The 25,002-nt window shown below is 42.1% G+C and overlaps 1 protein-coding gene across 2 annotated transcripts in view; it reads right to left on the bottom strand.

The window, feature by feature from the left end:
- The window catches only part of KCNQ5 (potassium voltage-gated channel subfamily Q member 5), a 301,419-nt gene that overhangs the window by 11,298 nt on the left and 265,119 nt on the right, over nucleotides 1-25,002 (bottom strand). For both annotated transcript variants that reach the window (XM_075498199.1, XM_075498198.1), the window contains exons 10-11: nucleotides 16,378-16,598; nucleotides 3,082-3,190 (exon numbers count right to left, since the gene is read on the bottom strand). In XM_075498199.1, coding sequence (XP_075354314.1) covers nucleotides 3,082-3,190; nucleotides 16,378-16,598 — 330 coding nt within the window. The remainder of the gene's footprint in view (nucleotides 1-3,081; nucleotides 3,191-16,377; nucleotides 16,599-25,002) is intronic.

Here is a 25,002-nt window from a genome sequence, read left to right as displayed (position 1 = left end):
CCTTTCTTTCCCTACTGCCTCACTTGATCTTCCCTGACAGAGAGTTAGTAGTAAGGGGGATGGAGAGGGCAGCACAAGAGATGTGGAAGACTGTGGAAGACTCAGCTTGGGGGGCTTCGAGAGGAGGCTGACAGCTTGACATGTTACTGGACAGGTCTGCCCAGTGGGTCTTTAGTAGGACTGGTTGGGAGTCCTATTTTTGGAAAGGACCAATATGTTAAGAACTTTTCCAGGAAAGGACTATTTTCTCCATCTCCTGTTTTGACCATTTCAAAATGAAAGTTTGGGGGTTTGTTTGTTTAAAATCACGAAGTTGTTTTGAAGAATAAAGTAGTCCTGGGAAAAATGTAAGTAAGCAAGGTCAAAACTGAAGCAGTACACTTTGAAATTACCAAAATGAAAGATTATAAATAAACCAGTTTTTTGTCTTTTGCTATTTCAAGGCTGTCTAACCAGCAGTAACCAGCATATTCTAGACTCCTTTCACAGAAAAAACCCCCAGTTCTTTCTGATTCTAAAACTGAGAGGCCCTACCTCTATAAACACACAGGCATGAATTAAGTTTGCTAATTTCATTTTTTCCTCAAAACAAAAGGACCATTTGTATCATTGTAAAACAATTTGTACCCAGCTCTAAGGAGGAAAAAATAATTGCTCTCCCTTACTGCGGTTTTTCGAGGTGATGTAGTCAGAATAGATTCAACTGTTTGTGCTTAACGTTTGGGGTCTTTTGAATAGTGCCTCATGAAGCTATTCAAGTACCTTCTGCCTTCATCTGCTCCTGTATACCAGCAAGAAAGGAAAAACAGCCTCCACCCTCCCCCATTGCCTTTGCAATTCAAAGCCGTTGCTAAAAACAAACTTCAAAATGAGGCACAAAGTTTCCATATAGGCAGACATTATCATCTTGAAATTCTACAGTTACTATATAGTGTCTCAGATCCTTCTTCAGATGTTTGCATAGATCCCAGTGTAGTCAGGTAACAGACACCCTGAATAATCAGAAAGAGGAGTATCAGCTACGTGACAAGCTGAATTATCAGGCTCTTGATTTTGAGATATTAAGGTATAGCATTTAACAGAAGTCTGAAGATCATGGCATATTACTGCTTTACAGATCTCAAACAAAGGTATGTTTCTGAAGCAAGATGTATGTGCCGCTTGTAATCTAGTGAAACGCTAACATTTGCAGGGAGAGATGGGAGAGATTCGTGGCTAATTGATAGCAAGTGGAGATGCAGGATTCTTACTCTCAGCCTCAGTGGTGAAATGAGTTGGTTTTTGGTAAGCCAAGTGTGCAGAGAAAAAGTTGGAGGTCATCTAAAAAGTTGACTTTTATCAGTTAAATAGTGCATGTCTGAAACAATCAAATTGTTGCATCTTTGCTCTTCTTATTAGAATATTTCTGTGGATGGCACTGTGGAGAAAGTTTGCCAACTACGTCCTTCACATTTGGTTACTTTCCCTTTGAGCTGATAATTACCAAGTGAACCAAGCAAAGATGCAGGTGATACGTTGAACAATCCAGTGGTGCCTTTGAAAACAAGCTCCATGAATTTAGTATTAAAATATCAAGTTGATCTTAAGGAATTTGGACGGTATTAAGAATGGGATGACTGGTGGTATCACTTGCCAGTACGGTGGCAAGGTACACTTGGAGCCAAGAGTCAACCAGTCTGTTTAAAATGCAACATCACAGACAAGGATCTTTGGCACCAGAGCCAATGGACTATGTTGATTGTTCCTAATTTGAGCATTTTCCATTTGAAGGAATAGGCCTGCCTTGTAGGTGGGTGTCCACTGTGTAGAAGGATTTCTGTCACCTGCTGAAACATTGCTGGCAAGAGATGGTTCTTGGTGGTGACATTTGAGTTGCCAGTTGCAGTGGCCGTGGACACAGACCTGGTATCTGACAGACCTGGTATCTGTGAGGTCATTTCCAGGCAGGTTGGAAAAATGGTTGGAACAGACGTCTGCAAGTGATCTGTCGAGCTGTCTGTGCTAGTAGGAAAGTATTAGAAACAGCCTTACTAGCTATCTGTCTTCATTGGCAATCAGTGGAAAAAAGGGAAGGAAATACAAGTAGCCCATCGGTTATCACTGTATGAAATTGTTTGATAAAGAGCTTGAGTTCTTTCTTCCCGTAGTGCTGAGAAAACTCGGGCGAGAGTCTCCCTGCAGGAAAACATCATCTTTCCGTAGGGTTTTGCAGAAATCCGCTGTGGCTGCTGCCTGCCTGCCTGCCTGCCTGCCTGCAGGAAGGGTGCCGGGCACCGATGCGACTGTGGTGCAGAGCCAGTGGGCTGAGCCCTGCAATAACCTCGGGTTTGCTGTCCGCGGAGAGGGAATGCTTCAGCTCTTTCCTTGCTTGTCGATGCACTCTTCATGGTGGGGATTTTGCCTGTCAGGATTTGCACTTCAAAATATTCAGGAAGGTGAAGAGCCTTGGCAGTCTCAGGAGGGTGAATGCTAAGTTTAAGCTTTCAATACAGGTAATTTTATAAGTTTCAATGCAGTTTGCTACTTTCTTGGAAAAGAAGGAGACTATTAGTTTTAAATTATTGGGGTTATATTTAGTTCAATGGATAGTGGCAGGCAAGGCTTTGCACAGTTGAATGAATGTAATTATTCTGCTGTTACCAGAAGAAAGTTGAAATAAAAGCCGTATGACAGACAGTTTCAGGAATACAGAAATGCAATAAAAACTTAAACTTTTAAAGGAAATAACTTTTCCAGGCAAGGTGATATACATTCAGTAAAACTACATCAAACTGGATTACAGTAATTTGGATTACAGGAAATATAGTGGAAACCAGCATTCATTACTCTCTTTTCTGAATCAAATCATGTAACATTTTTAGACCTTGAAAAGCTGATAACAGAACAGATAAAATATTTTGACTTATAAATAAAATACTGATGAAAAAGAAGCATAAATAAACGATATTAGCCGTAGTCATGTAAAAAACACAACCATGTAATAAGTTCAACTAACTACCATTTTATTAATTGACATGCAGTTAATTAGTATCTTAATTAGAGAAATCTCACATATTTATTCATTCAGTATTTTTTACTCACCTGATTGCTCTGATGACAGTTTTAAGAGCAGGGGTGAGATCTTCTACTGACACATCACACTGGCACCCTTTATCATCGTAAACATCATCTGTTCCAAGACTGGTGTCAGCTGCAAAATAGAAGAGCAGACTAAGCCAGCAGCATTTAAAAATCTCTTCCTTAGTGTTTTCTAACCGTCTGCACAGTGGTTCTGGAAAAATAAGGACTACAAATCAAATAAGACAGAGCTTCATCAGTTTACAAACTATATGATGCACTTGTCTGTGTCTGCGCTTGTGTCATAAAAGGCCTGGGTAGTCCCCAGTGTAAACAGTAGAAGTTAGAGAGGAAGAAAGCCCTGTTATTTTTCAAACAAATTAATAGTTTAGTACCAGTATGTCTATTCCTGCTATCTCGCTGGTTTTGATCACATTCTCTGTCTTAAGGGAGAGTGGTGAGCTAACAGATGTAATGGCAGAATCAAAAGATGCCGAAGTTACGTTAAATTGTTATTTTTTTACCACTGTGGATCAACCTGACATTGAAGACAAAGGAGAAGATCCGTTTCATTTACTAAGGAGGCTGTGGAATGATCCAGCGCTTTATTATTGGTGAAAACAAACAAAGTACCTTTTTGCCAGAAATGCATAGAGAATGACATCCATGATGGATCAATTGCCACCTTACACCTCAGAGCCATATAGATATTGCAGCCTTCCTTTGCAATAAGAGCTTAAGCCAAGTTACTGTATTTATTTGCCTGAAAAAAATGGATCCTCTACCCTTTTCTAACACCGCTTCTGCAGTTACCATTTGAGAATTAACTAGAAATCTCAGAAGTGCCCAGTGTACCTCAATACACAAGAAAACAGGGACCGATGCATGACCAAGAAGTTTTACAAACTTAAAATGTGCTGGAGTGGGAACGGAGCAAGGAGGGCAGGGTCCGTGGATGGCCCTGTGTCATATATGTCTCATATATGAAATACCGGAAACCTGTCTTGAGAGTGGGTGTTTTTCCCTTCCAAACCATCTCTCTTCACCTGCATAAAGTCCAAGTGCCCAGGTGAAGAATTTCACTCGGGATGAGTGTATTTCAACATGTAAATGTCTCTGCTTCATAAAGAAGAGAGTGTAAAATGAAATAGTGACATATGAAATAGAGAAAAAAGAATGGGATTCAGTCACCCTCAGTAACGGAGGACATTTCCTCCCAGTTCTATGTCCCTACCTACATTCATGCTGTTATTTAAAACATAGGCTTAGTCATCCTGAAACACTGGAAGTAAACCATTGCAGGGCCTTCTATTATAAGCAAATTTGAAGCACCGACACAAATGATTGCAGGACATTTTTTGCAAATTCCTTTTTCACAAAGACTGTAAATTAAAGATGAAAAATATTCTTTGTCAGTCAGAATTACCTGGAAATTTCATAGTACCTTTTAAATCTAATAGGAATGCTATCTTAGAATAAACAGCATCGTACTAGGCTACATCTTCAGAAACTGGTATTGCTGCGTTGTTGTCTTCACAGATTTAATATTTGGCCATAGTAATTTATTTTGATGACTCTGGCTAGTTCATTACCCTCAAGAATATCTTCTTTTTTGACTGTTGCTGAACTGGTACATCCATGAGGAACGTCTACTGTATCTTTGAAGAGCAGGAGGTTTTATTTTTGACAGATCAACTTAATACAGAAAGAAAGATGGTTTATAGCCAAGTTAATAATGTCTTCAAGTACACATGAAACAATTAAATGCAACCTTAAAAAAGTTTCAGTTGAACACTGTAAAAGTGAAATTTTCATACAAAACTTTGAAATCTCCCCTTCCACAAGCCTTGCTACTGACTCGGCTTATCTTACAGCTAAAATAGATAAGTCTCTCCACCTGTCCTGCATAACTAAGATTTGGATCCCTGCCCAAAAATGTAATTAGCTAAAATAAACTATGTAATTAGTTTGATAGGTATATAAACTACCTAAAACTCTTATCTCCAAAGGTGCTAAGTATTCCGTGACACTAACTTTCCAGGTGTCATGTCTGATCAGCCTCTCCAGTTACTTCTCCCAGTGCTGAAATCTCCCAGCTCGTTTCTAAGTACCATACCAAAGCCAGAGCTTTTTATGCTACTGGGCTTGCCAGTGGCTCTCTAAGGTTTGAATCTACTCAGATATGCTGGTGTAAATTAGGAATAATTCTGCTAAGGTCACAAGAGCTACAACCATGTAACCCTGGTGAAACAGGAGACTCCAACTTGAAAGTTTAAAATAAACATGTTTCTAAATGGTTGCCTCACTGATACGGTTCCTGGGTCCTTTGCCAAGTACAGTATCATTAATAAAAGGGCTTCCTTAACACAGTGTATCTTTCCAGAACCATTTTGAGAACAGCGTGGTGCAATTATAGTATTCCATGTTGCTCACATGTGGATACAAAAATCAGCAAAATCTTTAGACAGATGCTGGAAAATTCTTATAAATTTAAGCCAGCTTTAAGAAGAGATACTGCTTTGTGCTGGTTTTGGCTGGGATAATTTTCTCCACAGTAGCTAGTATGGGGCTATGTTTTGGACTTGTGCTGAAAACAGTGTTGATAACACAGGGATGTTTTCGTTACTGCTGAGCAGTGCTTACACACAGTCAAGGCCTCTTCTGCTTCTCACCCCACCCCACCAGCGAGTAGGCTGGGGGTGCACAAGAAGCTGGGAGGGGACACAGCTGGGACAGCTGACCCCAACTGACCAAAGGGATATTCCATACCATATGGCGTCATGCTCAGCATAGAAAGCTGGGGCAAGAAGAAGGAAGAGGTGACGTTCAGAGTGATGGCGTTTGTCTTCCCAAGTAACCATTACGTGTGATGGAGCCCTGCTTTCCTGGAGATGGCTGAACACCTGCCTGCCCATGGGAAGGAGTGAATGAATTCCTTGCTTTGCTTTGCTTGTGTGTGCGGGTTTTGCTTTCCCTATTAAACTGTCTTTATCTCAACCCACGAGTTTTCTTGCTTTTACTCTTGTGATTCTCTCCCCCATCCCACTGTGGCGGGAGTGAGCGAGTGGTTGTGTGGGACTTAGTTGCCAGCTGGGGTTAAACCATGACATGCTCCTAATAAATCACCTTCTTTTTTTTTCTTTCTAATATTCCCACTGACATGAATTTCCTTCATTATGGCAAGCACTTGGTACCACATGTCAATAAAACTTGTGAAAAGCTATAAACTTTGTTTGATTCATATGGGAAACATTCATGTTGCTTTATAATACTGAGCAGTCTTGGGAAAAAGTTTGGGAAATGCAGAGTAACAATTTGGAAAAAAAAAATTCCAGCTTAAAACCCCACTGAAATCAGAGTTCACATTCTGATGAATTTTTCCAGTGGAAGCTCATGTTGTGTACGACATAGTTACGAGGTGAGATGTATTTGTATCGCTTCTGTCCCTGTCGAGTTCATCCTCGAGGTCAGGGCTGTGTTGGGGTCAGTTTGGCTGCTTCAGCAGCTCCAGCTGTTACAATCCCTGCCAGTTCCCAGACAGGGCTAAGCTACGGCCTCCGATGAGCCCCGCTCCATGCTGCTGCCTGTTCCCAGAGAGAGCCCTCCCCATCGTTAATGGGGCAGGTAGACCCTCCAGTGCCAGCTCATGCCTATCCCTGCGGGCATCTGCTTCTTCATCCTTCCCCACACCCCTCAGCTGCATCTCCTGCTCTCCATAGGGGTGGCTGCGCGTGGTCCAAGCGGGCTCCACAGGCAACCTTAGGCAACAGCTGCTCTGCATGAACCTGGCCACTCTGCCAGGCCTTCCTAGAGTTAGCACTGGTCCTTCTTTCTCTCTGGGAGCCTCTACCACCAGCTGAACAGGCCTGTCAAGTCTGTCGCTTGGGCAGCTCAGGAATCCTGTTGTGACCATGGCCAAAGCGTCTCTTAATACAGATTTAGACATAGCCCTGCAAGTCTCCCTAAGAAGGGATGTCAGCCAGTCTGACAACCCAGAAACAATTCCTCTTCTCTAATACCAGCATCTTTACAATCCAGGATGTGTTTTGATCCTAAATGTCAATCTGGAAAGTGTTTATTTCACAACTGATGAGGCATCTGCCATTATCTTACAATCTTTGACATTATTTATTTTGGGCTAAAGTCTTCTGTTTGCCACTTTAATTTCTTCCTCTTTCTTCCTGAAGAGCAGTCTTTGATTTAATCACACAGCAAATCAGCAATTACCAAGAAATAGAAGAGGCATGCACAAGTCATTAAAATTGTCTTGATATTTCCCCGTTTGTCACAATATTTATGCATTCTTCATGCAAACTCCAGTCATTTATGATCACTCCAAATGAATGGGCTAAAAATTACACTGTTCTGAAACATTATATGTCACCAACAAAAAATTTACGAGTTTGTAGTTGCATTTCATATTGCTCTGTGCAGAAGTTATGCACAAGGCTTGATTTATTATTTCTGTAAATATCATGCGTCCTTTCTTAGAAGTGTTTTCTGTTGTTTAATAACATGCTTTGGCGTCAGGAAAACTGTGACACTACTCGGATCAGCCTCATAGCTCCACGCTTTCAGTGTCAGTAACATTCAAGTAATTATGTGCCTATCGAACAGAATTGAAAAGATTTTGTACTTTTTAATGTTTTCTGGGAACTGCCATATGCTAGCAACAACAATGCAGTGTTAATAAGTGCATGTGTCGACACCATGAATATTCCTATGGAAGTGCTCGTAGTGTAGTCAGCAGTACGGTGATCCCAACATGGACCCTTTGACTTGTTTTTTGGAAGCTTTCAGAAGCACTTAGATCTTACTCTGACTGCGTAGGAGGTAGTTAGGGCTCTTCATGTGGGTGATCTAAATCATTCTGCTGAGGCTGAGTACCTACCTTTTAGACACGGCAAAACCTAAATAGGTGCCTGAAGTTGATAGTCTGCAAATGACTCTCAATTATTCATGTCACAGCACAGTGTTGTGTCTACTTGGTAAAAAAAGCACAGATTTGGAAAAAAAGTCTGATTGATTTTCATTGTAATGCATGACTCAAGGTGAAAAATGGATGGTGGACTAATTTTCACAGGTGCTGAGTTACATCAAGCCATAGTTTGTAACTATCATTCAAAATCCAGAGTTCAACTTGGGAATTGAAGTCCAAGCAATTCGTAACGCAGCTCCACAGCCTGCTTTCCATCCTGCTCAGCAGCCTCATCCGAGCGCAGAGCTGCTCTGGCTGCCCAGGGCAGCAGTGCAGGGCACCCCAGCGTGGCACACTCATCTCCAAGCTCATTTTCTGTGTGAACGGTCAGAAAGAAAATGAGTGGAGAATTCAGTGCATCTAATTTCTGGGCAAGTAAAGTTATACATAAATTCAAAGCTTTTGGAGGACAGATTGTCCCGTCACACACTGTGCATGCCCTATGGGAGGTGCGGGCGCATAGGTCTGCTGCAGCAGGGGTGCCCAGGCAGCTGCTTTAGCGTTAAATGGCTGCTGAACTCAGGTCATCCTTCTTGTTCAAGGAGCAATGCTGGCAGCTTAATACTCTCATTACTCTGCTCTTTCAGCCCCTTTTGAAAGCAATGTAGAGCCTCTGTTACGCTACTGTAGGTAATGCCTAGGATGCCCACAAGATAGGTGTATTCACTCAGCTTCACGCTGCCTTTGAAGTACCTTTCTTCACCCTGAGCATTTGCTGTGGGAAGTTAGGGATTTAGCCTATATTCCCTAAAAAAAGGAGATATCCTGTATGTATTTTATAGTATTTCCACAAATGTCATAATGCACGGAATGTTACACAATATCTCAGTTATGTTTTTCCCTCAAAAATTATTCTAAGTACAAACATCTGCATGGTTTATCTTCATACAACTCCTGCAATTTCCCTTTATCAAAATGTAATGTCTCAGCCTAGTGCCTTTGTTTAAATTTGTTTCATGAAATTTCTCACCTATTCACAAGCTCTCATTATTTTCCTGTTTGTTGAACCATGAATACAAATTCTCTTCACTACCTCTAGAAATGATTTGCTTTCAAATTTTCCTTTGCTTTAAACCATCAACAAGCTGACTCTTTTTCAGGAAAGAGTTCACATAAATCGTTTCACCGTGATTGCTTGCTAAGCTCCATAGGAAAAATCAACTGAAAAAAGCAACACTAATTGGGATGGAACTTAATCACATGCTTAATGATAAGAACACCCAAAGCTCCCCCAAAGAGGGAAAGGCAGCAGCCCCTGTTAACATGCTTTCCAGAGCAGAGGCCAGAAAAAGGAGGCCCAAGGGAGGGAATCAGGTATTTGTTTCCTTGATCCCTGAAAAAAAAAAAGAAAAGGCTTTCTTCTAATCATGGAAGAAGGTAGGAGGCAGGACTAGTAAATTTCCATGATGTGGTCTTCACGTTAGATGCTTAATATTTGCCTAGAAAATGACCCAAAAATCCCTGGTAGTACCCAACAGTATTCGAGTGGCAAAATTAAGAAAGAGGGAATAAGGATGACAACATTTGAGAACATTGTTTACGGGGAGCTTTTATGAAATGGTTGCCATTTCCATGCTGGAAAGTAGTTTCTCAGGAAAGGAAGGAAACTGGTGCCTCCTGGAAGGAGGAGCACTTCTGCACCAGCTTGTAGGAGCTGCCTTTCCCTTCTGCACGACCTGAGCCTCTACCCCGCAGGCAGTACCTATGCGGAGTGCAGTAGTGCTGGATCCATAGCCTCGCCTTTCTCCCTGGCCTTTCTCCTGAAAAAGGCAAAGCTTTCCAGATGGGGAAGAGAAGAGGACATCAGAACTGGAATTTGGTAGCTGCAGGGCAGTGTGAAGCAGAATATCATAAAGACTATCCCTAATGACATTTTAGATGTGAAAGAATTTCTAAAAAAGCTCTGATTTGGCCAAAATGGAAGATAGGATTGGTGGAAAGTTTTTTACATGTTCTGAGTATAATTATCTAGTCTCCTTTCTTTGTAAATACAATTTTTTAAGGTCAGAAACCTAATTTATATCAGTTATCATATAATGCAGGCAAGTTCCAAAAATCTAAAATTCTAGCATTCCCTGCTAACAACTCTCCATTATCTTTCGTCATTATTTAACTTCTCAAAAATTTTCTGCACTGGCAATATTTCATGGAACAGCTCCCACTACTTAATTAAAAAGGAGTCCTTTTCATTTTGAGTGATGATATGGAGAACCAGGAGACTTTCTAAAAACAATTCATTATGCGCACAATAATTGTGCAGTTAAAATGGCTGATCTTATAAATAGTGGCACATTCACAGCAAGGTTAGATGGCCATATGAGAAGAGTAAGAAAGAAAAGTGGTAGGTGACTCTAAAGGTATGATTTTAGTGTATTTTTAGATACACATCTCTCTTATTTTATATACACCGCTTACAAGAAGATAAAACTGTAAAAGAAATTGCAGATATATATGATAAGATCTAAAACTGTGGGCTAATGAGCTAAATGTCATGCCTAATTGACTGTCTCTCTGCAAGACCTTGTAGCACACACCAGTTGATACGATGCCTGATATTCCATAAGGCCTACAGAGGTCCTACACCCGGGGAGATTTCCAGGTCCTGTTGTTTGAAGGAGGTGGTAGCTGTGGGCAAAGGAAGAGAGGAGGACTGCAGCTTTAGATTCAGGTAGCCACAGGACAGTCCTGTATTTTAAAAAGCCATGAAGGATTTCCCCAACAATGTTTGTTAAAAATGAAAACATTCCTCACATGTTTCAGATTTGGTGCAAGTGGGTTACATGGTGGTTGGGAAGTTTTATGAGCATCCTCTCAAAATGACTTCTTAACTCATTTGTTTACTCTTCACTGCACATGAGGTTATCTGAAATCCATGCAAATCATACTTCTGTGGGGTGGTCTGCTGCTGTCCTTCACAGAACTGAGCTGGCTAATCAGTCCCCCGTGAGCACCGAGTAAGCGCTCAGTCCAGCGAGCAACGGTGCACAGCACATTCCTCAAGACGTATCATAAAGAGAGAGACTAAATTATGGACTCATATGGACAGGACCTTAGTTGGAATAAACTAACATAATGCCTCAAAACCAATAGCCTGTACTTATTTACACAAAATGAAAAAATGGCTTGGAGCTCAGATCAGAATGCCAGATTATTTTTACAAGATCTTCCTAATTAATTACAGTGACAACGGTAATAAATGAGAGATCTATCATGGAGTTAAACAATCATAAGAAAATAAATCTCCTGTCTAGCACAGATTGATATATTGCTAATAAAATGTCATTTCGTCACATCATACGGGGTTTATATAAATTGAGCAGCTTTCTTTTGACATCATGCAGCTTCATTTTGAATCAGCACATTTAAGCTAACCGAGATGTAAAAGCAACCAAACTAAGGACCTTTGCCACATCAAGTCAACCTCATACAAAGTCAAGATGTTTGTGCTACTGAAAGGAAAACCTGTCATTTTTGCAATACATAAATTACATGGTAGTAACTGAGGGCATGGGGGCTGAAATGCACAATTGCATTCTTTCCGTGGTTATTATAATATACTCTACCCTGAGGATTTTGTGCAAGTACTCTGTAGGGAATGAAAGGCTAGAGGTCGTGTGAGTGTATAATGTTCAGGGATGGTGCAAGAAATCAAGTATTTCCTTGGAGAGTTCTTTTTAATTAATCAAATGAAATATGTTTGTAATATCTCCAGTGCTGAACACTTTTGATGTTTTATTCAAAAAGCCACACAATGTCTCTTGGTTACAGTACAAGCACAATAACTCATGCAGAGGCTTAGAAGCATGGGATGGTAGAAAACAAGTATAATGGGGCGTTTTTGTCCCTCACTGAGAACTGCATGCACAACATAATATCCGTTCATTACTTTAGCTGTGGCTGTGCAAGACCGGAGCACAATTTAAGCAGAAAAGGTTCTCTTCCTCAGAAAAGAGGAAAGGAGAGATTTTGTGAGGTGAGTTTCTGTGGCTGGACCTATGCTAACTACAACGAGGCACAGGCACAGCGCCTGAAGCAATGGCGTGAGATCACCTGTACTATTTAATTGCTTGCACAGACTCTGGCACGGGTTTGGCCGCTGCCAGTGGGTATTCTCACGTGCTGGGGGCCGTTCCCCATGGGCAGCTTGGCTGTGGTTTCCCGGTTTTTGGTGCAGGGACACAAGCCATACTGCATGAGGAGGCCTTGGGGCCAGAAGTGGCTCCTGGCTCGCTCGGCGTACGGGTATGGCGGTGGCTGCATGCAGCTCCGAGGTCAGGCAGGACCTTCACCCGTGTGACGTGGCATCCCTTCGGGAGAGGCTCTTGCATTACCCTATACAATTCTTGTAACCTCTTAAGTGTGTGCTTTTACTAGTGCTTTTACTGTGCTTTACATTCACTATTTACTGTCCTTGTGTGGTGAAGATTTCCCTTTGATCTGCTTGGTCCTGATAATTCCCTTTTAAACTGATAACAGGGATTGGAAATACAGCATCCTGGCACCTTCATTAATTTGTGCAGGGTCTCCTCTTCAACAAGAGTTCTGGCAGTTGTTTCACCAGAGACTGGACACGTATTTTAAATCAGATTACATAACTCTTGGTTTTTAATTTTGCTTCCCTGCACTGTTGTTAAATGCTCCAGAGAGTGTCTGCAGCCACGCCACCAGAGCTCTCTCCAGCCATCAAAGCTCTCTCAGGTTTGGATTCCATTTGCAAATGCACATATGTAGCTGAAATAATTGCTGCTGTTGCCAGGCCCGCTTTGGCAACAGCAATAAATGGTTTATAGGCAGTTTCAGAGGACTGTTGCTACCCATAAATAAAGGCATTTGTGCAACAGTTTTGGTCATACTGTTCTAAGGCTGCTATGCCAAAATCCTTTTGGGAGATACCTGTGGCCAGCTTAAGTGTTTTGCTTACTGCCCAGAAACCTTCCTTCTGTGGTTTTAGTATGCAGCAAGGGAGCGTTAGTAAGCTTTTGTTACTGGGTAGCCTAAGAGCAAGGCTACTACATTTTCAATCTTGTTAGACTCTTAGCTGCCTCCATAAGCTCCTGTCTGGATTAGAACCTCCCTTTACAGGCCAGCGTCTAATTGCTAATGTTTAGTTTTTCCAGCAGTCTCTTCCTGACCATTTTGGCCCAGATTCTAACCACGTCTTTTATGAGAACTCGGTCAGCCCTGCAAAGTTGCTGTGTTGACTATCTGCCTTAGGTCATCCTTTTCCTAGGAAATCTACGCTAACAATTTCTCTTCCTTTCTGAACCCTCTACTTATATATTTACTTCTTTGCTTTATTTTTACACAGACTTCAGTGCACCTGACCTTCGCAATGAGGTAGTTCCTCCTCTGCCTGTGCTAATGGAAGAATATTTACAACCCCAAATGCCATAGGGTGAAGGAAAAATCAAGCAAATACGAGTGTCTTTTCTTTTGGAAGGGGAATTTCATAGCAAGAGGTTTTATTTTTTCATTAGATCACTGATGCAAAATTTTGACACTCTACTGGGTACCCAGTACTATGTTGTCTCTGTCCAAAAGGTCTATTGCAAGTGTCATTTCTTCTCCCCCCCAAACATGCTATGGAGATGTAAGAATCGCCAGAAGGACCAGATTTTCAAGGGTATTGTTTTGTGCTCAAACTTTCATGTAGAAAGGGACGGCTTCTAGTTTGGCTGGAATATCAGCACACCAAAATAATTAATCCTTTGGCTGGAGTATGCCTCAAGGAGGAAACTGGAGGACCTGACAACTGAGAGATATTAATAAAATGCTGCAAATACTGAATTTTCATCCAGTGAAAAATACAAGATATTCTAAACTAAATACATGATCTCCAGATCCTTTTCATTGAGCTGTCAAATTCAGAAAGCATATCAAACTATGAAATTGGTAACACACCAAAAAACCAAAGAAACCAAGGTTAGTAGCGCCTGACTTTTCCTGCAATGGACTGGGGAAGGTACCAGGGAGCTGTCTCTCAGCACACTGGACATCTCCCTGCTGATTCCAGTTCTAGAACTAGCTGGACCAGGTCCCAGAGTGGAAACTTGGCATTTGCCTAAAAGCTGGTCACAATGGAAGCTGTTCCTCCTGCCGCAGATGAGAAATTGGTCATATCTGTTGGCCCCAGTTCATAAGGGTGGACTGGTAGCTGGAAACCGCTGACAAGGAAACAGGCTGTGCTTGCCCTGAGGAGCGGGAAGATCTTTAAGGGTTTACGCACAGGAATGAACGCTCTGTTGCTGTTATTATCTTTTACCTACAGAAATACCCAAGGTGCCGTTTATGCCACCTTTTCCATGAAAGGGAGACAATAAGAGGGAACGTGATCTTCTCGTGCAGATCATTGCTAGTAACGACAATACATACAGGACAAAACAGAGGACACACTGAGGAAATGTTTCTGTGACAAATGGGCTGATGAAAAACTGAACGGGTGCTTGAGCGAGGTGCAGGCTGTGGGGCTGGAGCAGAAGTGGTCCACTGATACCCCGGGAGCGTGCTCATTTCCAGGCACAGTGCGAGTTATGGGGGTTTAACCTATAAAATCACTTCTGGCGTGGTTTTGGCGAGGTATTCTCACTATGTAAGTGATTATGTAGGAAGCCTAAATTTAGACAGGGTAGCTTCAACCCCTCCGGTACCTAGAGCATTTCTCACTTCCCGACGTGGAGCCAGTGGCCTTGTCCCAGCTCCACGTCAGCGTGAGACCCAGGCCGGCGTCACACAGCCCCTGTGCCGCAGCTGCCGCGGGACGTGAGCCAGGGCCCGTGCCCCAGAATGCAGCGAGGAGCTGTGAGCAACCTGGATAGCAGCCTGGTGGCTGGTACACCCCAGCAGCTCACTGTAACGCAGCCAAATTCAGGATTTATGCATCTGAGAGGTCTCCGTGGGGGAGGGCTAGCCTGGAACGATGACCTTAGTAAACACTGTTGGTTTGTCTTGTCTGCCCTCCAGGAAATGTTTATTTACCCAGCCTTTTCCTGAAGAGATGTGTTGCGTAGGACATCCTCAGCTGAGGGATGGGGCATTTCAGTTCAATGGGTATTTTGCAACCTACATGTCTGTGATAATATGTGTTCTTAAAAAGGAAGCAGACACCAAAATCGCACTTCGGCCTCATTAGTTTTACCACAGTTGTTGGATGTGGTACGATTGCCATCGTAGAAAGAGTTTAAAGTTATATCTCTTTACTTGGATCAAATGATTTACGTTGTACCTTTCCCATAAAGTGAGGGTCACTGCCTCCTGTTGTGGCCGATCAGTTTGTTTCCCTTATTTTCTACCTGGGAGTCCCACAAGAAAGAACAAAACGTTCGTAAGTTCGGAAAAATGCGAATGGCGAAACCCAAATCCAAATCCACTGGGGCAGCGGTACCCCCAGAGCTGTGTGAGTGCACCTTCCAGTGCAGGACCCGTCCCTTGCAGGGGCTGGGCTCGCCTGGTGCTCTCGGCTCCTGCCTGTTGGGAGCTGCTCTCACCAGCTTCAGTGCTCCCTGGTTAGGGGCAGTCACTGTCTCTGTTTTGGCAAGCTTTTGCGGATGAAGATCTTTGCCTGAACACTGGCTAGTTTAATGCCAGAGAGGACCTTAGCTGGCGAATGGAGAGAGGAGAGGGGCAGCATCCATTCTCGTGGGGAGGCAGCGTGTGGGAAAGGCTATGTTCCTGCCTGCTGCGGGGTCAGCGAGCCATTTGCACCAAGATCTGCTTCTTCACATGCTAGGAATCCTTCCCACATCTAAAATACCCTTTAGAAAGCAATACATAGAAGCAATAACACTGGTTTTGTTTGCTAGAGCCACGTGCCTTACCCAACCTGGTACAACCCCGTAAAACTTAAAGTGCCCAGTAGTGTATCTGTTGGTGGCAGGTGGCTGTACTCCCAGTGGAGGTAAGAGGGCATCTCCCAGCTCCTCAGCAAGCTCCTCTGCCTGGGGGGCCGGTGCCCTACAAGCTGTGCTCTGGGCTGGCAAAGCCGCAGGCAGAGCAGCGCTGGCCGTGGTGCGTGGCCCACCAGCGAGAGGCAGCGGGTTTGGGCAGCAGCTGCACCCAGAGGTGGGAGAGGGGCTGCTGCAGCCAAACCCGGAGGATGCATTTAGTCCACCTGCGATTTTCCGTAGTGACCCCCTTTTCCACCAGTTGCTCCCTAAGCACCACTGACACAAGATTTCTTATTAAAAAAAAATCCCGTCGGCATGCTCGTTGAAGCAGGCTGTAGCTTTCTAGTATCTCTGCCCCGATATAACGATTCTTATATCGCGTTCGCAGTGCGGGTGTGCAAGAGCGTGAGCAGGCTGGCAGCAGCGCGCAGTGGCAAACGAGGCGTGAAAAACTCCTACCGTCGACCACGGGTTTGGGCTGCGAGCTCTTCAGCCGCAGCGAGGGCCTGAAGCGGGTTCGGTCGTTGAAGCTCCAGCTCTTCTGGACTTTGGTTGGGCTGCCCTCGGTGGCAATGTCGGCACTTGGTGACCGGCGATCTCCAACTGAAGACTGCCTGTTCTTTATACTTTGACCTCGTGGGCTGGCCATCCGGACCCGCTCCTTAAAACTTAGCTTTTGACTGTGAAGAAGAGAAATGTATTTTATTTCATGGTTCCTCCACTCCTTTTTTTTTCTACCATATGATATTAGGAAATAATTTCTAAAAATTCTCAATAGTATGAATCTGTTTCTGACGCGTTTTTATTTTCATTGAATATATTTCATTTGGGAGTGAAATGGATTTGATGTGATTGTTTTTTGACAGAGGCATTATCAGCGGCAGTCTATTTTACAGTACAGAATAAACTTGTAAAGGAAATTCAAATTAACAAAGACAAACAGATTTCACGCAATTGTTACAGATTAATATCTAAGATTTTTTTTTATTCCTTGACTTTTAAATAGGTTTATTTTCATCTTAGTCAGCCCAGCTCAGTGCATTTCTGGCCATGTCTTTGGATAAACAAGAACAAAATGTATTCTATTATTACTGCATGCCATGTAGTGTTTTTTGTTTTTAAGCAGGCAAAAATACTGTTAGTATAGTCATGCTTTTTAAAAATGTGGCACTTCCAACATTTCATACGCATTGTTAGTGATCACACATATCCAGAATTCCTTGTTACAGCACTTACTTGGACAAGACGAAACCAAAATTAACAAAACATCCAAGAAACAGCGTGATGACCAATTAATGGAAATGTAATGATACGCTGTGTGCTCACTAAAGTCATTGCTGGAGATTAAGCTGGGAGCTGACTACCTGCAGGTGGTATAGGACAAGCGCTTTAGGAGAGGTACAAGAGCACAGCCAAGCTCATGACTGTGACTGCTGGATCAATGGTGGCCCTGTGGTCTTATAGTTGGCCAATTGTAAGCTGATTTTTTTCCCTCCTGTGCTTATAACCCTCCCCTCCAGTCAGCTAAATGTGGGATATGTAGATTTTCTGCTTCCCAGTGCTTAAATTACCTTTGTTCATGTTCAAACATATCTGATGAACATCCTGTGGTCACCATGACTATTTGCCTATGCTTTTTCACTATTTAACATTTTTGCCTTTGTTTGTCTCTTCCTGTAGCAGAAGGCACAAGGGGGAAACAGAAAGCAAGTCTGATACGAAAGTTTGGAAACCTTGTTTTATCTACAAGGTTAAGTTCAATTGCCTGTACAAGGGAATGGTTGTCTTGGTCAGTGGTCCTGTTCTTGCAAGGGGAGAGATGATGGGAGCAACGCAGTAGCCGCTCATGGTATGATGTTACTGGGTCTTGCAGTCTTACTGCCCCGGCATACGCTTTGGGGGTGCTTTTAAAAAACCTATAGCAAAACCTGTCTACCTGCACATTATAATTGTAACTGAAGTTAAGAGACTTCCTAGTACTCTCAAAGTCTTTGCATTTAACTTCAGCATGCCCATAAGATGTTTTCAACAGAAATGAATTCTGCAGCTAATTAACTAATACTAACATGGACTATGTGGTTCTTAACATATTTAACCTACTGCACTCTGAAAATACAGTCTTAATCTGTAATTACATGAAATGGAACGTAGTTATAAACTTCTGCGGCTGTGAAAAGTTGAGATAATCAGATATCTTTGTCCATGCATAGCATAGCATAGCATAGCATAGCATTTCATTCTGAATACAAACATCACTGAGAGCAGAAAGCATGCAGCTTGTAGCAGGCAAAGCACAGGCTGGGAAGCTTATAATGAGGTAATTTTCAAGAATGCTAAAAAATGAGCACATCAATAGAAAGATTATTAGATAAATGTATTTCTATATGGCATGTTGAATCACTTGAAAGAATACCTTTGCTATAATTTCTGAATGCAATCGCCTTCTTCCCTTGCCCAAAGTAAGCAATTGTTGAAACAAACACATGATGGTGCTGGAAATATTATCTATTTCCATTGCAAATTGTTACCCACACCTGCAGTACTGTGTGCTGTTGCATATGCAATACAAAAGACCCACAGAACCTACTATTTGAAAGAAAAGTGAGTTCTAAAATTTAATTTTCAATAAAAATTACTTTTCAAGACTGAATTACATTTCAGCTCAGGAATCTTTTGCATTGTATAACTTAATGAGAATATAAGCTGTAAAATATTTATTAACCACATTATTGCATTGTCATACTACACAGCATGAGCAACAGAATCAAAATGGACTTCTTATTATAGATATTATTCCTAGGCGTGCATCCCCTGTGCTTTTTTTAACCCCTCTTATGGCTCAAATTGTATTTCCTATTGAAGCATGAAATCAAATTATATTTTTGTTGACAAATCTTAGAATAAAAAAGTTTCTGGACAGCTCTGTTCCTCTTGCACTAATTAAAATGAAAGGAAAATTGATAAAATAGCCATAAAAATGATCAGTATGGACCATATTTTTTATAACCCCATTAACTCCAAAACAAAAATTAAAACAAAAAAGCACACATGTTCTGTCAATTAATTTGTACTAATGAAAGCAATGGCTGCCTTTAAATGATTTGTACACGTGGCTATTTCATTTACAAAAGCTGAATGGTACACAATGTCTACTTAACCTGAATATCTTTAGTTCTCCAAATCAAAGCAATGAGGCAATGGTGAAAGGAACAGTAGATACTTCATCTGTACTAGAAACATTTTTCAAAAGTGCAACACTGAGAATGAAAATACTAATTTAAAATGCAGATCTCATACTTTATAAAAAAAAAAATCTGCTTTGTAGCAATGGCAATGTAATGGCATGCCAAGGGTCCATGCAGAGGATGCTGCATTGTGAAGAGAAACGCAGCCCCTGAAGGAAGCGTGGTTTGGAAACTCTGTTTTGCATCTTGAGAGTTTCTCCAAAGACACTGGTTATAGCAGTTCTTTGCTTGGATCCCTGTTCCTATTTTGAGACTGGTGGGAAATGTTCCTGAAGTCACTGGGCCTTACTCAGCGTAGGCATAAATCGTATGACTTGCAGCAGTGGGGAATTCATGCTTGGGAGAAGAAAGCTGCTGTCCTTGAGAGCACTCTGCCATGGGGCTTTTCTAGATCTGATAAATAACAGATCATGAAGGAATAACTGCATCAGAAATTTTGGGGGCATCCTGACCAGGCTTTTTCCCACAGTGAAAGTCCCTTTCCTTATAGGTTATATAGTTCCTGGCTCTTGATTCTCTGTTGCAATAGTGGTGGAGAGGGTATTAAAGAGACAGAGTGGAGATAATCTTATGCCCTTTCAAGCATCCTTGGGCATTCTGCACTTGAATCAGTGGCCACTGAAGCCTTTAGGGCCCTTTACTCTGATTTAATGATGGTTGGATTGGCACTGTCCAGAGCCATGCCAAAAATCCTTCACCGCTTGCAGGACCTAGCCTGTTATATTTTTCTCTTTGTCCCTTTCTCCTCTCTTTTTACAAGATATCCAAAGGAAATCCCTTGAATTAATGTAAACCTGTTAATGGCCATTGGAAATTCACATATCCCACATATCACGTAAGTACTCCTGAACCTTAAGTTGAATGTTGGTCCAAAAGACAAAAGCATGAGAAAGAATCAGGAAAATGAAATTGTACAAGTTCCTGAATCAGACCTAAAGACAAGGATCTGAGAGAACCACAGCTGTCTCCAGTCATCTCCATATTCCTTTAGATGTGTGTCTGTCCATCATTTCTTGTACCTTACATGACTGATAGTTTATCCTAGTTAGTTTATATACATATTTGCTTCCTATTACAATCTTCCCTGGCAATGGTAATCTCTTTGGACCTATTCTTGCAGGTTGCTAGTTGTGGAATGTATTCATATCGACAACACTGAAGGTTTGAAGCATCTTTTAGTGGAGATTCATTACAACTGGCACCTGTGGGAAAAAAGCAAGTGACTTTTCTCTATTTGTTTGCCTTCTGGAAGGTCAGCTGTAAGATCTTAGTGCTTATTCTTCCCATCAGTACATGCATGAGCCGTTCACTTCCCTGGGATAGCAAAGGACTTTCTAGTTCTTACTTCTTTTTTAAACTCTGTCTTTTCCACCTTTGATTTATGAAGGAATAGGTGTTTAGAGACACTAGAGGTCACTGTAGCTTCACTGCAAGGGGAACGAACACTTCTCTGCTGGACCAAATGACTAGACTTGAAAAGATTTTGTTTTAATTGATAAATGCCTACAAACCTTTGCTTTTCTCTCCCATACTCACAGCTCTGTCTGTCTTCCATGGACCATCTTACCATACTTTTTGGTTAACTGAGCATCTCTCTGCATCCCAGTCCTACTCCCCTATTTCCCTGCCTATTTCCTGCATTTCTGGTCAAGTTTATCTTCTGCCCTGCTTCAGCCTCAGACCTGCAGCACTATTGCTTGCTACTAGTCACAATTTACAATTTGTTTTTCAGCTTTTCGTACTGAGCCAGCTGGTGGAAGCGGGAATAGGAAGAAATTGAAATGAATCAGAAGTAACTGGAGGGCCTGAGGGTGAGGGAGAATGCTTTGGATCTTGAGCCGAGACAGAAGCTGAAACCGGCAAAAATTACCACCCATGACAAACAACAGCAAGCAAACTTGCGTGCCAATTTTCAGCAGTTAACTTCCAATAAATACAGATGGTGATTCTTACCAAGCCTACAGACGACTTTACTGAAATTAAGCCAAGTTGAGCAAATGCAAATGCAATGGATAGTACAGCGAGGCCTGAAGTTCAAACATTCAAGACTTCTCCACCAGTCTCATGCCAGGAGCATGAACCAAGAAATGTAGTGTTATATCTCATACCTTCAATGAGTAATAACAAGAATTTCAGGGACATAATGTCTTAAAGTTCAACTGTCAAACAGAAAAAAATAAATGAAGTTCAGGGGTTTTGTGTATTTTTTTGTTTTTCAAAACAGTTTCCGGATGAAGAGAAACTTTTTTTAATCTCCATTTTCTATCGTCAGTTTGTACTTCTATTGTCTTTTAAATTATTTTTAAAAAGTAAGAAAAAAATGTAATAAGCTTTAGTTATAAATCAAGGGTTTCTTCCCGTAAGATCCATCCATCTAAGGATTACCATTTTTGGTAAGAGACACAATTTCCACAGAATTCAGCTGAAGCAGATGGTTGATTTCTCATGCATTCCTCTACCTTCCAGTACAGGGCACAGGCACAGCTTCCACAGGCTGTGTCCAAGGGGATTCTTCTCAACAACAATTGCATGTTTTGACTGTTGGTATCGCCTAGCATGTTATAGATTAATATTCCCCACTAATTATTAGATGGAGAACTCAACTGCCATGGTTATAAAAATCCTCTTGGACTGGGGGAAAAGTCTCTACTCAAATAGTCAACCCCAGTTTTAGATCTCTGCAGGGTAATGCATTCCAAAAGTTCAAGTCTCAGGCAGAGAAGGGGAACCAGGCTTTGGCAAACTGCGGCGTGCTGCACACTGCAATTGTCTGACCAGATGAGATCCAAAGAACCGGTATTATTGCCATTGTCTTAATGTCATTGCAGGCAACAAGCAACGAGGGGAATCACAAGCACTTAAAAAAAAATCAAGAAACCTCCTTTGGAGAAGTAAGGAACTTTAAAGCACTAAGGAGGGGAAGTAAATGAATCATGCACCTGGTGTTAGTTGGCATTCTCAAACGTCATGTGAATAGGCAGGATGCTGAATACCTATGTTTCCGAGGGGTGTACCTCCTGAAGAGCTTCTGTTTATTACTACAAAGCTTACTAGGAGTGAGGGGAGATAGAGGACCGTGTTACTAAGCATTCCACTGCTAGGTAAGGGGTTAGGCTTTCCACCTCAAGTTAAATTCTGCATCACTGGCAATTTCTTTTTCATATGGTGCATGCAGACAGTTTACATTAAATCTATTTTTAGAAACAGATATGATATAGGAGGTGGAGGGAATTCCAGAGTACAATTTACTTGTTTCCCTCAGAACAGGGATGAGTTTTTCCCCCAAGCTCCTATACTAGCAAAACTGTTCCTTATTGCACCAGAGAGAGTTGTCTGAATAGAGAATTCATATTCAGGCTCACTAGTTACAACACTAGATGGGTGACATTCATCCTTTGCAGACACCCAATGCATGTCCTACACACAGCTTAAGACTGCTTACACTCTCAGGATGTTGTAAGATTCATCAGTCTTGATCTAGTTTCCTGCACAGGAAGAATTTCAGCCACATTGTATAATTGAACAGAAATAAATACTATTTGCATTCAGTGTGTGCATTTGTAGATATGGAGAATTTAACATACAGGCTTTTTAAATGACTTGCAGAACTCTAGAACTGATTTATAGAAATATCTCTTTTACAGCGTGGATACACCAGAGAGGTTGTCTACCATTACTTTTGATAAATGATTAATTAGAATACTTGTGTGTAATATTTTGAGAAATACAACATACATATTTTTCTTAAAATCAGTATGAAGCTAGAGCCTCATAAGCACAGCTCTCTCAACTCAAACGCACAGCAACATTTAGTTACCTAATGAAAGACTGTAGGTCTATGCATGACAAAATGCAAGAATTCATTTCTGTAAATATAAAAGTCATTTTGGTAGGAAAGAAAATAATTAACTTTTACCTAAAGTAACAAAAGTTTTTCTCCACTGTTATTAGAATGGAGTACAGAGCAAAGAGCGTATTCAGAAAGCAATCCAATGCACGACTTGTGCAAACACATCTTCGTTTAAAGAGTGAAACAAGAAGCAGCTTACTTAGTTCACATAGCATCCCATGCAAGTCACTCAGCATTGCAGTAAGAAAGAAGTTAAATAGTCGGGGACAGTTATTTCGAAGTACGTTGCAGCAGTTTGCATTTACATTTTTACCATAAAAGACCACATACACCGCATGTATTTTAAGTGATACAAACATACAGCAATATATCAGCATAAGAATGGTAAACAGCCACCAACAAAACACACCTTTTTTAGAAGGCACTGAGTGGTCTGTAGGGTTTTTACTGTAGACCAGGATCTCAGGAGTTGACTAGACAATTTTTATACCTACGCTAATTTGCAGCAGTGCACATATTAGTTAAGAGTTTCAGAAGGGACAGACATCTTCCATTCAGTGAAAATAAAGGGAAAAAATCTGGCTAAATCATTGATTACTTTTAAAACCACAACAGTTACCACTAACGTGGAGCATGTAATGTAATTTTGACAGCTGGGGTTTTTTCTTTTTGCATCTAGCTTCTACTTATTGTAAGTAAATTTAACTCTTTAAGTGCTCGCAGGTACAAGTGGGAATAACCTCTCCCCTCTGCACAAACCACTCTTTTGGAGGTATGTACTCATTTACTGCCAACTTCAGTCTCATCTTTAAAAAGGCTGAAGTCAATTTTAAACGTTGCTATTGAAGGAGTAGGAACTATGGCTGGTGAGTGCAAAAAGTTGTGATCAGGCTGTAATAATTTAATGAGATCATTACGTTGCTAGCAAGCCTATGGAGGTAATGTATATGAAAAGTCACAGAACTGACAGAGCAGGTGAAGTGCTCGAGGGCCATCTCACAGCAAACCCAGTCCCCTCGAGTTACTGTGACACTAACAGCAGTTACGTGCACATCGGGGAAAAGGATGGAGCCAGGCGCCAGAGGAGCAATCTGGAAAGTGGAACGGGACGTGGGTCATTGATGTGAAGACTTTCCACCCCTGACTGAATAACCCAGAAGAGTTTGTGAACCACAGTACAACTTGAGGGTGGATGTACTTCAGGGGTTGATGCGTCACCGACACTTTCGGTTTTTCATTGTTTTCTGTTCGGAGGTGAACTCCACTATTCTCTGATCGTGCTGATACCGCAGTGCCGGCTGCCGAACGCGTGCTGACTCCCATCCCTAATGAGTTTTGGAGGCAGTGTAATTTCTCTTGTAGCCACTGAGTCCTTTCCTGTCCCTAAGGATTCGAGCTAGAAGTACAGCAAAGAGCAGCATTTCCACTTACTGCCTTAGGCCTGTGCATCTCCAGGGCTTTATTTATCCTGGGAGGACAGCCCTGACAGCGGTGGGGCTTATTTAAGGAGAGATGCCAGGCTGCCTCCTCCGCCCCAACAGGGCCACGCGAGAGTGCAGACCACGCAGCCGGGAGGTGAGCCGCTGTGGTGATGCTTTCCCCCCACCCGCCATGTCCTAAAACGCTCTTTAGGAGGGGTCGGCAGGCAAAGGTTGGGAAAACATGGAGACGTGGCACTGAGGAAGCTTTGAGGATACTCCTGCAGGGCAGCACAGACCCTTGCTGAGGTGACAGCCAGCCAGCACCGGCGGGGGGGTCCTCCCTCTGAGACGGAGGGCTGGTGGGCTGGTTCACAAAGCCAAATTCAACTACGTGCCTGTAGCTTCCACTGTGATTCCTGGAAACCCTGAGCATCGATTTTATGGTGGAAGCTGGGGGCCGCATCCTTGCCCAGGAGCTGGGTCTGGGGAGGCTGCTCTGCTCGCTACTCTGCCACCGTTTGTGCTGAGCTCCCCCTCAAAGTTAAAAAGTAAAAAATTGCCTAGTTTT

Source organism: Mycteria americana, chromosome 3, assembly GCF_035582795.1.
Source record: "Mycteria americana isolate JAX WOST 10 ecotype Jacksonville Zoo and Gardens chromosome 3, USCA_MyAme_1.0, whole genome shotgun sequence".
Classification (NCBI taxonomy): Eukaryota; Metazoa; Chordata; class Aves; order Ciconiiformes; family Ciconiidae; genus Mycteria; species Mycteria americana.
Note: the sequence above shows the minus strand (reverse complement) of the source record. Positions and strands in the feature narration are given on the sequence as shown.